General features: G+C 37.4%; 1 protein-coding gene across 1 annotated transcript; it reads right to left on the reverse strand.

Annotated features, from left to right (window-relative positions):
• Positions 1-6,189: 6,189 nt before the first annotated feature.
• On the reverse strand, positions 6,190-11,860 carry LOC134534583 (uncharacterized). Its single transcript, XM_063373065.1, has 2 exons — positions 11,413-11,860; positions 6,190-6,656 (listed from the first exon to the last, which is right to left on the reverse strand). The coding sequence occupies exons 1-2, from the start codon at positions 11,858-11,860 to the stop codon at positions 6,190-6,192; spliced, it is 915 nt and encodes a 304-aa protein (XP_063229135.1).
• Between the last annotated feature and the right edge of the window lie 990 nt (positions 11,861-12,850).

Genomic DNA, 12,850 nt, shown 5'->3' on the forward strand with positions numbered 1-12,850 from the left:
TTTACTGTTTGAAAATTTGCTTCTTTACTACTTTTAAAACCCCGGGGGGGGGGGGGTAGTTTCCTTGTTGTTATTCTGCTTGGATTATGAAAACAGGACATGTTCTTCTGCCCGTAATGTTAACAAAATAAATGTGACACTAGTACTTCATTGCCAGCAACATTTTCAAATGATTGCATTTGGGTATTTAAGTAATTTATTTAAGACAACATTCCAAACCTGCCCAAGTAGAGAACACGCTGCCTAGCATATTTGCCCAGAGCTCGACAGACCTTGTAGAGTGACACTGCTTTATCATGTCCACAGGGAGTGCTCGCGGACTGCCGGCAGCTTGGCAGCCCGGGAATCTTCTGACCGCATTTCCCATTGGTGGATTCCCAGACGACGATCATCCACGATTCTTAAATCGCTTACAGCATCGCCGTCACAATTGGGAACCCGGAGTTTTTACTTAAGCCCCTGTTAATTGTATTTTTAGTTTTGAAGCAACGAATAATTGAGAATGTGGCCATTATTTGATTAGTTTAGGCATGGAACGACAAAGATCAATTTGAACATATTTTAGTGAAACTACTATTCATTGCCCCAGCAAATTATCGTAACTCATTTTAAATAACGAGAAAAAAAATCCTTATCGTTTTCCTCTAGATATCATTGTTTAAAACGATTCCAGACATGTGATATCAATGCTGTTAGTTGAACTACATTAACATCGTTGCTAGAGTTGTTTATCGCCATGCGAAAGTCTACGACCGGATGGTATGAAACAATTCTAGCACCGTCAAAGTTGGAACCGTCTTGAAATTTTCAATATTTTGGTAACAATGCAGGAAATACAGGCAATTTTAAACATTTCAACGTGATGCGCACAAAAATTAAAGGGCGCTCTCTGATTGGCTGTACAGATTTGCGCTCGGTATGCTTGGCGACTACTGCTAAGATCTATGTGTGTGTTGGGAATTTTGTTAATTTTATTCCAGTGAAAGGTAACTAATTAAAATGACCTAACTTTCTTATGCTTCTATCGCGGCTTACAGTATGAATAACATCAGGTAAGGTGTGTTCAGTAACGGCATACCGCGCCGTTGGAAATCGGGAAGCCTTCTGGATAGCTACATATTAAAAAGTTATTTGCTAAGCAACCATAAAATGATTTTACAGTATTTTTAATGTAGCTATACTTAACCTAATATAACAAATCATCCACAATCTTTTTAAAGTATTTATAATGTAGCTAACCTATCTTAATCGACCGTAAAATTTAATGCCACACCGGTTTATACCATGAGATAGAACGGGGGAAAAAAGCGAGCATGAACTTCGGGGAACTTCGGGTGTGGCTCTCTCATCTGCGAAATGAAGGCTTCCCTTGGAAATCTGCCCGACCGACTGGTGGGTCAGGCTTCACTCGCCGATGAGGCCACCCTGCAAGGAAGTGATCGCTGACCTGATTGTCGGTCTCTCCTTGAGGTCTGGCAGAAGAAAGCCAGGATAATCGACCTGCGGTTTGGAAAATTACTGTAATAAGCGAGAACAGCTGTGTGCTTTTTGGCGGGTCTTGATACCGCAGAGAGAGAGAGAGAAGTAGAAGACTTCCATCCCGTCAGGATGCAAGACGCCGTGTACGGGAGAGAGAGAGTGGCTGAGTGGGCATCTGGATTACAGGCACCTTGAGGGTTTTCTTTTAACCCTAGTTAGGTTGAGACACGTATTAGATTGGCCTATAAAAAACTAACTAAATTTAATTTAGATAAATATAGAGTTAAAAACATGTTTCATAATCTGATTATGTACCTAATCTTTTTGTGAGAAAATTCAGGTAAGTGCCACGATGCACATGTTACACTATCAGTTTATAAATACACTTTACCTTCTTGCAGAGTGACATTTTCTGTTAGGACACAATGTAGGTAAGTGCTATTATGCTTTGACCCATGATAAGTTTGGTGTGTGGCGGTTATTAATAATGTGAGAGTTGAGGTGTATCTTCATTATATTAATAAAATAAGTAATAATAAAATGATATGTTTTGTTTGACTTTCACCCAAATTCGCCAGTCCATTAGTACCGACGTTCACTCACAAGTAAGCAGCTTATCTCGCTTTACGCAAAACCCCATGATTCAATGTGCCGACACTGTGATGTAAGTGGCAAATGATATCTTAGGGCCGTATTCCAAGACAAAAAATAAGGGTTTAGGTGTTTAATATGCAATACCTGTACCCCAACCATATTCCAAGTGCACGATAGGACATGGCCAGTCCCTTATATTTAGGGCACTGATTTTTGGTGTCCTATCTGTTGCCGATTTGATCCATAACTGTATATATCTTTTTTTCCTTTTTAATGAACTTTAACGAAACTTTTACGATTACATTTTCCCCCCCTAATATCTTAAAAAACAGCAAACATAAATACGGCCAAAAATTCATCGTTTATTCTTGTACAACCAAAATTAAATATTTTATTTCACATTATAATTCCATAGTTTTAAAAAATAAGCTAAAATTATGATGGATTCCACGAAGTACAACTGTTTATAGCCTCGCACAAGTCCTCGTTTATTAAAACGGCTGCCGATCTGATACCTTACAGGGGTTCAGTTAGGACACGTTTTGGAATATGACCCGAGAGTTAGGGTACGGCAGTTGCCCAACAAGGCAGTGCATATTCGCTACCTTACTCAAACGTCTTGGAATACCGCCCTTAATGGTGAAAACTATAGTCATTTAAGATACTGTAATTGTGAGTTAAATACTTCAGTGTGACGCCCTGATTGACTGGTCAGATTCCCCTGGTCTGATCAACATGAACATCATGAAGTATAATATTTGTTTGCCAACTAAGCCGGCGATTATGAATTCCAACCTAAGACATTCAAATATGTATCACGTTGTGTTGCATAGCTGAACCTTAGTGTATGAGGTTATAAATAAAATTCATTAAACATGAATTATGATGTAACTTGGCAAAGCACTGAATCAATCTTTCTGAATACCGGTTTTTATTAGGCCAAAAAAATGTAAATGCATTTATAAATTAAGTATGTATTAACTATGTTTAGTTTCACACCAGCAGTAAATATTATAAAAAATAACAAAACAGTAATCACAAAGATTTACATACAGGTATAAAAAGATAGGCTGTTGCATCTGCGGGGAATTGAACATAAACAAAAATAAATTAAGTCAGAACAAACAATAAATTTAAACTAACACATTTTTTCATCCATGTTCAGAAAAAAATACTTATAAAAAATACTTAAACGTGCAATATCAACTTTTCTCACACTGATAAATAAAACGAATAATAATTTACAGAAGTCTTACACTTCATCAAATATCTGTTACAGCGTAACGATATACACGAAGTGCCATATCATAATTTTTTTTTTCTTTACCATACAATTCAATTATAACTACATCACAATAAAATATGGCGATTTTACTTAGGATATTTCGAATACACCTTTAAATGCGTAACAAAACCAATTAAAATATATATTTCATACATGCATTTATAATGGTTAGAAATCAATTTAAAGGCATTTATGAGCAATTTTAACGATTATTAAAGAGACACAAAAATCATAAACCTGAACATTAAATTAAGGACATAGACCAGTGCTAAGTAGTGAAAATGATTTTACTGTTTACACTGAAGCAATTTTGACTTTTAAAAAAATATAATCTGACAAATCTGGAACCATTAGATTTGTTGAAAATGCAAAAGTTAAGAATACATGAACTGAGGCAATTTCAACATGTTTCTAGTAAGGTAGCATAATAAGTATCCAGACATCCACAAAAAAAATATTGTAATTGTGTATTTTGTCTTCAAGTTGTACACTGAAAGATATCGTATCTGACAGGAATTCCAGGATTTGCAATTCGTAAATGTTAACTCAGAGAATCAACAACAAACTGACCAAGCAACTATCCAGGGAAATCATCGGAAACAATTAAGTTCATCTAATCACAGGAACAAATCACATTTAAAAAAAAGTAGTTACAGTTGTTTCGTCGTAGCAAGTTCACAGTCAGAGTAGGAAGGTCGGGAGTTGGTGAGTACAATGTTTACCTTGTTAATAATTGAAGTCAAGTCCTTTCCCATATGGGTATTAAATTTACTTTAAGTTTGTTATGAATATTACCGTCAAATACATTTGTTTAGCAATACTTATTTCATTATGACCTTTGTTACTATTATTCTTAACGATTTTTTGTGACATATTTAACAAACTTCTTGTATTAGCTTTTATTCAACTACGGTTTATTTTGCTATTCAATTTAAAACCACAGTTACTTCAACTTTAGGACAAACACAAACTCCAAGGACCAAAAGCTCCATTAGCTTGAAGTATTTACCTGCGTGTTGTAACGCCCAAGACTAATGCAGATCTTTCTTTCTTTAAGTTTTTATTTTATTTTTAGTCACTGTGTTCTTTGTTCGTCTATGCGTGTTAGTCGTGCTTTGCAGAATTGTTTGAGCTGATTGTCCTCATTCGTCTACTTTGTTTCTATTTGTGTTTATTTTTCTTGTCTCGTTTCTTTGATATTAGTATTCGATTATATTTTCCGGATTAAAAAAGTGTTCTTTCAATAGTAATGAATTTTAAAATGAACTGTGTGGTATGATAATCACCCCCTCCCCCCCCCCCCCCCCAGTATAGAAACATATTTTAACAAGCTATATGTTGTATATTGTACACAATAAATCTTCTTTATCGGGCTTACCAGAATTTTAGTTTCAGTACTGTGCTATTTAGTTTTCGCACAGTTTTATAAATAGTGAAAATGATTTTACGTTTTCACTGATACAATTTTGACGTTTTTTTAGTATAATTTCACAAATTTGAAACCGTTACAATTGTTTGAATATTTAAAAGTGAAGAGTACACGAACTGATGCCATTTAAGCATGACGCTAGTAAGATAGCATAAAAAATGTCCAGGTATCCACAAGAAAAAAAAATAGTATTGTGTATTTTGCTTCCAAAATTTACACTGGAAGATATTGTTCTTAATTTTCCATCCTAATTTAAGGGAGGAATAGAAAATTACGATTCACTAAGGAATTTCTTGGAACGCTACCAACATTCTCATCCAGTGTAAACGTGCAAGGAACTAAGGGTGACACATGTATGTGCTATCAGTAGCCACATCACCTCTAAGACTAAGTTCTCGTAATTAGCTCACCCTTAAGGATAATAACATTTTATAACATATTACTAAAAACATCACATGTTTGCTGCTTATTCCTGTTGGAGGTAAAATCTCTTGTACCGAAATATTAAAAACTTGGAATTGATACCGAAAACACCATATTAAGCTACTTTGACGCTTTAAAAGCTACATTTGACAACCAAAACTCGAAAAAGAAAAAAAAGAAAAAAAAGTAAACTAGTGTATATTGTACTATTCTCAAAGGTAGGCGTTCAATATTCTGGTGTAGTTTAACCATTTGACTATTTTGCAAGTTGTTTATGTAGCAAGCAGATCAAGTTTATAAGTATATCTAGAGTTAATTGGAAGTTATGAATTAACTTTAATTTTTTTTTAAATTTATAACTGAGTTTATAAATAAAGAAAATTATAGTTGCTCACCAAAGTAGGAAAACAAAATTTGAAGCTTTGAAATGATTGGTAAATGTTTTTTAATTGACGTTGAAATTTTTCAAAAAATATTTAAATATAATTCTTAACCACTTTAAAAGCATGAATGAAATATGAATCTTGGGGAATTTTGCTCTATGGATATTGTAGTTCACTCCATGAAAACTTTTATCATAAATAAACTAAAACAAAAAGTCTGCACACGCAAGACACATCATCTAAGAGTTCTGGTCACAGTGGACTCCTAATATTATATTTTTGTACCTTGCAGGCATAAGACACCGTCATATAGACCATATTTTATTAAGAGAGCAGTTTAAAGGATTTTAAATAGTGCCTCACTTATATACCTTCTCAACTTTTTCTACCAGCAATAAGTGAATTTTGGTCATATCGTATATCTTTTAGTTGTATGCCGATAATAATAACGTCAAACGGTGGTCAAGTTTATGGTTGAAAGGGAATTTTGCCCGAAAGAAGACATGTAGTCTTATGCCTCCGAGGTATATATATATTAAATAAATAAATAAATGTTAACGTGGCTTGGCGCTTCTCAGGCGCGAATAACCCGATGGTCAGGTCATCGATTTGGAGGCGGCGCCACCGGCCGCCCCCGCGTGCCCCCGGTACGCTAAGGGGTGCGGGTCGCCGCCCCCGAGGCTCCTGCCCCAGTGGCCGCCCCCGCCGCCTCCCCCGCCCCCGCTGCTCTCGAAGTGTCCGCCGCCGCCGCCGCCGCCCCCGCCGCCGCCGCCGTGGGCGTCGTGGAGGTCGTGGCTGGACGAGTAGGTGTGCGCGTGCGAGACGTGGGGGTGGCTGACGACCTCGTAGGTGGTGCCGCCCCCGCCGCCCCCGCCGCCGCCGCCGCCGACCAGCTTGCTGATGCCCAGCACGGCCGCCAGCACGAGCGCGACCTTGGCGACGATCAGGGCCTTGCCCGCCAGCAATGCCACCGCCTTCATGCCCAGCGCCATCATGCCCGCCTTCATCATGCCCATCATCATCAGCAGGCCGCCCATCATCTTGTTCTTCTTCTTCTTGCGACCTGGAACAGGCGTGCGCAGATGAGAATCGCGTGTGGCAAAATAAAAAAACAAACATCATCGTATACTAAACGTCCCAGTTATTTACAGAAAGATTTTAAAATGTAGGGCATCTAATATTAACCCACGCGCCTTTTGGGCACCGTAATGACATTTAGACACCATGAGTCAGGTTTCCTTTGGAACATACTTCGTTTGGACACGAGTGGTCCTAAAAAAACCGTTGGTACAAGGCATTTCAAATAAATATCGCCAGACACTCAATGTATTTCTTGTTAATAAAAATCAGCCCGTGTAACCTGTTTTGGGGCATTAGTTCAGTGTCAGTAATAATTGCCTACTGGCATCATGAAAAAAATAAGATTTTAACATACTTATGTGGACTATACATCTAAAACCAGTAACCATTGATCGTCTCGCTATGAAAATATAATTTATTAGAAATAACGAAATAAATCATAGATATATTTTCTTACAATGCAGCCGTGCAAGTTATTGTTTTGCAAAGCATAGCGAAAGATCTCAAATGCGTTGTCCAAAAAATATTATTGCCATTCTTAACTATTAGAAATGGCTGAAGAGAATTGAATAAGTCAATGAAAGCGCAATGAAAATATAATTTTGTAGTTTGTATTCACCAAAATAATATTTTTTCAACATGGAAAATTTTAAGCTAAATATTTGAGAACATTAGAAGGTATTAAGAATTTAATATATTTTTTTTTGTTTTGGTAAAAATTAATTACTAATAAGAGTTATATCTAATTAAAATGTTGTTAAGTAACTGGGTAATAATACTAAAACTAAAAACATCCCTAGTTAAAATTTTAACGATTTTTCTTAATACGTGAGAATTCTCTTTAAAACCAAATTTAGATTTCTAGAAAATATGTATTGCAGTGGAATTTATTTATGTGTTTTTTTACAAATAATATAGTTTGTATATTATTTATATTTATAAAGAAAAGGTATTTAGATTTTAAAAATGCTTGTAGGAAGAATGCTGTGATTTCATTTAAAAATCTTTATTAGCAGTTCAGAGACAAATTTAGAAGACCCTTTGTTTTCATTTTATGTAAAATTTCATAACCAGTTATTATAAGGTAGAACCAGAAATTATTATATTAAATATTCTAAGGGTTCAAACATACATATTTATGTATTTATACTTATATAATTTGTGGTGACAAAATTTGCAGTGTCCATGGCACAGTCATGTGGTGAAAGAAAAATTTTACTTTCACAAAAGTTTTTTTCTGGTTGGCATAAAAAATATGGTTCTTGACTCACGTAATTTTTAGTAGGATGAAAATTGATGAAATCATTTCTGGCAGTTTAAAACTGGTTCATTTCAGTGCACCAGGAGGCGAGAAACGCAGCAACCCGGTGAAACTAACAGGTTCGAGGTAATTTCTGTTGGTTTCAGCCAGAGGAAAACAGTACATTCGGAATTGATGTATTGAGTGACGAGAATCGTCGAAACTACGCGTATATTTTGCTTGTTCCCGGCCGACTGCATCCTTCTAGATGCGTGACCCTTGCCGAGTCATGCAAGTAAAGTGGCCGCCTGGTTGGCCAGAGCTCGCGGTGTTAACGCGCCGTTGGCAAACCTGTTCAAGAACTCTTGAAAGGTTCTGTTCACGAACAACCCTCAAGAGCCAATGCACTTGTATAGTCTATAATGGTTTCGTTTTCGAGGTTTCGTGTTCAACGTGTATATTTTGAACAGTAATAAAAATGCCAAAACTGGGTTTTCACGTACGCTTTCAAGTATGGGAATTCTAAACACGGTACTGTAAGCCAATATAATTTAATATTCCAGCGTATAAATTATATATGGTCATTGCTTGAAGTTCCATAGAGGCGCGTTACCTACGAGAAGCCTCTGGGGCATAGAGGCGAAAAGACGTGTAATGCGCGAGCCAGTGTCGCCCTTAAAGCCCCAGCGCTTTTAGAGTCAGGAGGCTCTCTTTTAATACAATGCAAAATAACCTGCGTAATACTTCTTAAAAAAATGATTATTTTGAGCACAGAAATCATGTATTGACTCACATACATGAAAGTTTTGTATTTAAATAATCATCATGTATTTTAAAGTTTTTTTATTATTTCATACATTGCAAAGAAAGGTTCTTAAGTAGGTAAACTTTCTAATCAAATTAAATTTATAATGTTTTACTTATGAAAACAGTATCAAACAAGATTTCCTGGTTACCTTCAGTTTATTTTTAATTCATTTGTTCATTTGATTACCTTTAAAAATACCGTATAGAAATTTATTACAGTGTTACTTCGAGATTAATAATAAATATAATCATATCGGGGAATATTTTTAAATCTGTAAGGACCATGCAAGGGCTACGAAGTTACACAACGGCTTTTTCATACTGCATGTCCGAAATTTAAATGAATTTTTTTTCTAAATAAAGTACAATATTTTAACTTCAATATAGAAAATACTTCTAATTTTTTTTGTAATATTGTTGGCAATGTCTTTATCTGTGTAGATTTTGTACAATACCGGGTGAGAGTTTAACATTTTAAACACCTTGTAGGTATTACCTAAACCATTAATATTTCAACATTTTGGAAAGACGGATGGAAACCAAAACATGCCATCTAAAACTAACAAAAAATATATAGACAGTAAAAAATTTTATTCGTTAAAGCAGAGAACACCAGTTAAGAGATGTTTTGAAAACATACAATAATGACTACTGGCAGTATTATTACAGTTGTAGTCATTCTTAAAAATGAATTGAATACTAATCGCCAATGACATCATAGGGAAAACTTGTTGGCAGACTGTCACTATTTACTTCAGGCATTGCATTAATTTGTGTGATATGCTTCAACAAATCCAATTTTAAATAATGGAAAAAATAATACTGTTGAAAACATAATGACGCCTTCCTGATGATATCTTACCTTTAAGGCTTGCCTTCATTCGTCGCATTAAAATATGCGGGTTAATTTTTTTGAAAATCTTTGTGCGATATATGTAATCTGATATTTATAAAAAAAATTCCTGCAAAATTTAATGATTAAAAATTTATCTGACCATTAGCATGGTCAAGAGCTACAAGTTAATTTTCTGATGTTTCCACGGTAGGTTAATAGGATCATACATTTTAACTTCTACAGTTCCGCGAAGGTTTAAGCCGATTCATTAGCATGATTTCACAAAGCAAGTTGGTTATTTAATGATCATGTCTTCATATTAGGTACATGAAGGCCTACCCGGTGAATTCATTCCGATACCTCTCCATTTTATGTCTTGTCTTAAATTAGTGTCAACAAATATTTACTGCTAAATATCGAATGACAGTAAAAAAAAAATCCACGGAATAATAAAAAAATATCATCAATTGAGTGATCTTTCACAGCTTGAAAATAACACATAGTACATATCTAGTGGGAAATTTTGTTACCAAGCAACTAAAGCAAGGTAGTAATGTAGCTATACGAATAAATTTACAATACAAATAAATAGTAATAAATTATTACCATGACATGCGAGACCAGACCTCAAAGACACCGCCTACCCGGGAACTTTTTTTAATACTCTTTTTTAAAGTTGCTCATGATATCCGATTGGTGCCTGTTTACATAAAGCATTTAAGGTTAGACTGAGTGCGGATGAGTAGTTCCGTTTTCATAATTTTTTAAATTGTATTTTTAGAGACTTATAATTGGTAAATTACATGTTTTCAGAATAATGTTTAGGCATGAAACATCCGGTAAGGATTCTTAAAAAAAACTCAATGGACTTGCATTACACCTCTATCTTCATTCCTTCACCATATAATTTTTGGTTACCGTTCAAATCTCTTATTTGCCATATGCACGACGAGGAGACTGCGAGCCAATTTAAGGCTTTTCACTTAGAGGCGACACCGCGCTAGAAGCACCACCGAGAGTCGCACTTATCATCCCGCCTCACTAACACACATACAGCCCTGACTAGGCGGGCGCCCCCTGAAAGAAAACATTTAAGAATGGAATTTCTAGGAATGGCTGGCGCATAAAGTACCATCGACAATTGATAAGGCAGAAATTTGAAAGATGTGTCGCCGGTACGGGGAATAGTTATAAAGAAAAAAATTTGTTAAATTGTCAATTAGAAATTATATATTTTTAGAATTATTAGCTAGTTATTTAACAACATTAAAAAAGTACTGTTATTATAAGTTAATTTATACAAAACTTTAAACATTAAAAATATTACTATCTTGCAAAATTCTAATGTTATCAGATATTTGGCGTGAACTGCAGGTATTCTATTGACACACTATTATTGTAATTAATAAAAACTACAAAATTATACTTTCAATGTGCTTTCATTAACTTATTCACTTTTCTTAAGCAATGTTCAATAGTTAAGAATGGCAATCGCTTTTTTTTGTCATCACATTCGAGATATTTCCCTATGCTCTACAAGACAATAACTTGTGAAAAAAATACATCTATGATTTCTTTAATTATTTCTGGAAATTTTATCTTCGATCGAGATCGAGTAGGGCAGTTAGAGAACCGAATGCTCACCCTTAGGTTAGACAACCTACTGGATAAACAAACTACAACAGCCGTTCCGCCTATGGCCATTCCTGTTAATGCGCCAGAGTCTGTTCCACCAATTACTACACCACATACAGAAACTCACAAGCAAGCTCCTGTACTTGACCAAGTGGCCGTTTTGCACCACCGGGACAGACAGTGGTCAGAGGCCATGCCACGGTGTAGTTGGACGTAACTGACCTTCATCGACCTCGTTCTCGGACACGTCGTCCAACTGCAGTAGTCGCGGCACGTGGATCCTGAGGGCGTGCGAGTCGAGGAGACTGGCGGCGCGGTCGACCAGCAGCGCCCCCAGCCGGCCCGGCTGCCCCCACAGCCGCTCCTCGTCCAGCGGGGTCGCCCCCTCGCCCTGCAGCCCCCTGCCGGCGCCCGTCCTCACCAGCTCCACCCCTTCCAGCAGCGGCACCCGGTCCGCCGCGAGCGCCCGGTCGGCGGCCTTGAGCGCCTTGAGCTGCAGGCAGGCGAGCAGGTGGCCGCCGCTGCGGCACTGGCGGTAGGCGGCCGCGGCCACCCTCAGGCCCGCGGCCAGCGGCGAGTCGCCCACCTCGCCCGCCCCGCCCGCCTGCTCGCAGCTCGCCCCCGCCGCCAGCCAGCACACCGCCACAGCCGCCGCTACCAACGCGCTCATGACTCGCCGTTCCGCGACTGGTGCGGTGTTCGCCCGCGCCGCCCGGCTTTAAGAAAGAAGAAGACAAGTACCACCCACCCTCCCTCCTCCTCCTCCTCTCTCTCTCTCTCTCTCCACGGCCTAGGGTGAAGGGGCTCCACCCCGCCCGCGCGAAACAAAAGGAACTGCGATGCTGAATCGGGAGCGTTCTCGAAATATGGGACAGCGGAGTGGAGTGAGCGCCCCCCCAGGCAAGGGGAAGAGTTGCCGGGAGAAGGGCCCGCGATCTTCGGCGCCAATTCACCGGCCAGCCCCTCGCATTAGAGATCATTATCGCGTTTTCAGTTCGTGACGCAAGGAAAGCCACGGAGATTTTCTGCCCTCCACCTGCGATAATTTTTAAATACACTTCGTCCCAGATGGGCTGCTATTACCTGCTCACGGAAATTACAAGGATGGGAAAACTCGTGAGCTCTCTTTGACTTTAGCCGTGAATGTTTATAGAGGTCGCCGGTAACCAGTTACTTTTGTGAGTTTAACGAACGAAAATATAACTTTTGAACATTTTACAAATATATATGCTGAATTCCTTCACATTTTTTGGCTAATGTACATAAAATATTTGCAGTGTGCGAATAAACTATAGGCCAAAGTAGACCGGACAGTTGAATTTAATTTCATTTTATCAGTAACTTAGTGGTTAAATAAAACATTCACTTGAATAAAATTTCTAAATGGTGTGAATAAATAAACTTTAAGCAAATTTTTTTTATACATTGTTGGTTTATTACTTCACACATTTACAACAAAGTAACATAAAGGTGCATTTTCTCAGAATTACTCCGAACATTCATTATGTTCCTATGCTTATACCCAGAAATAACTATAGGAATATTTCTAACCATTATGCTATAAATGTACGTAATGTTTTTAATGTGACTTAAATTGTGTGATACAGACATCACCAGTTCTTTAATGCTTAAATGATAATAAAAATTGTGATAATTTAAT

This window comes from Bacillus rossius, chromosome 7, assembly GCF_032445375.1.
Source record: "Bacillus rossius redtenbacheri isolate Brsri chromosome 7, Brsri_v3, whole genome shotgun sequence".
In the NCBI taxonomy this organism is placed as follows: Eukaryota; Metazoa; Arthropoda; class Insecta; order Phasmatodea; family Bacillidae; genus Bacillus; species Bacillus rossius.

What these genes read in the sequence shown, in the direction of transcription:
- LOC134534583 (XM_063373065.1), bottom strand. Translation starts at nt 11,860, where the DNA reads ATGAGCGCGTTGGTAGCGGCGGCTGTGGCGGTGTGCTGGCTGGCGGCG. An exon ending in CGAGAACGAGGTCGATGAAG is followed by an intron (nt 6,657 to 11,412) that starts GTCAGTTACGTC and finishes CGCCTGTTCCAG; the next exon opens with GTCGCAAGAAGAAGAAGAAC.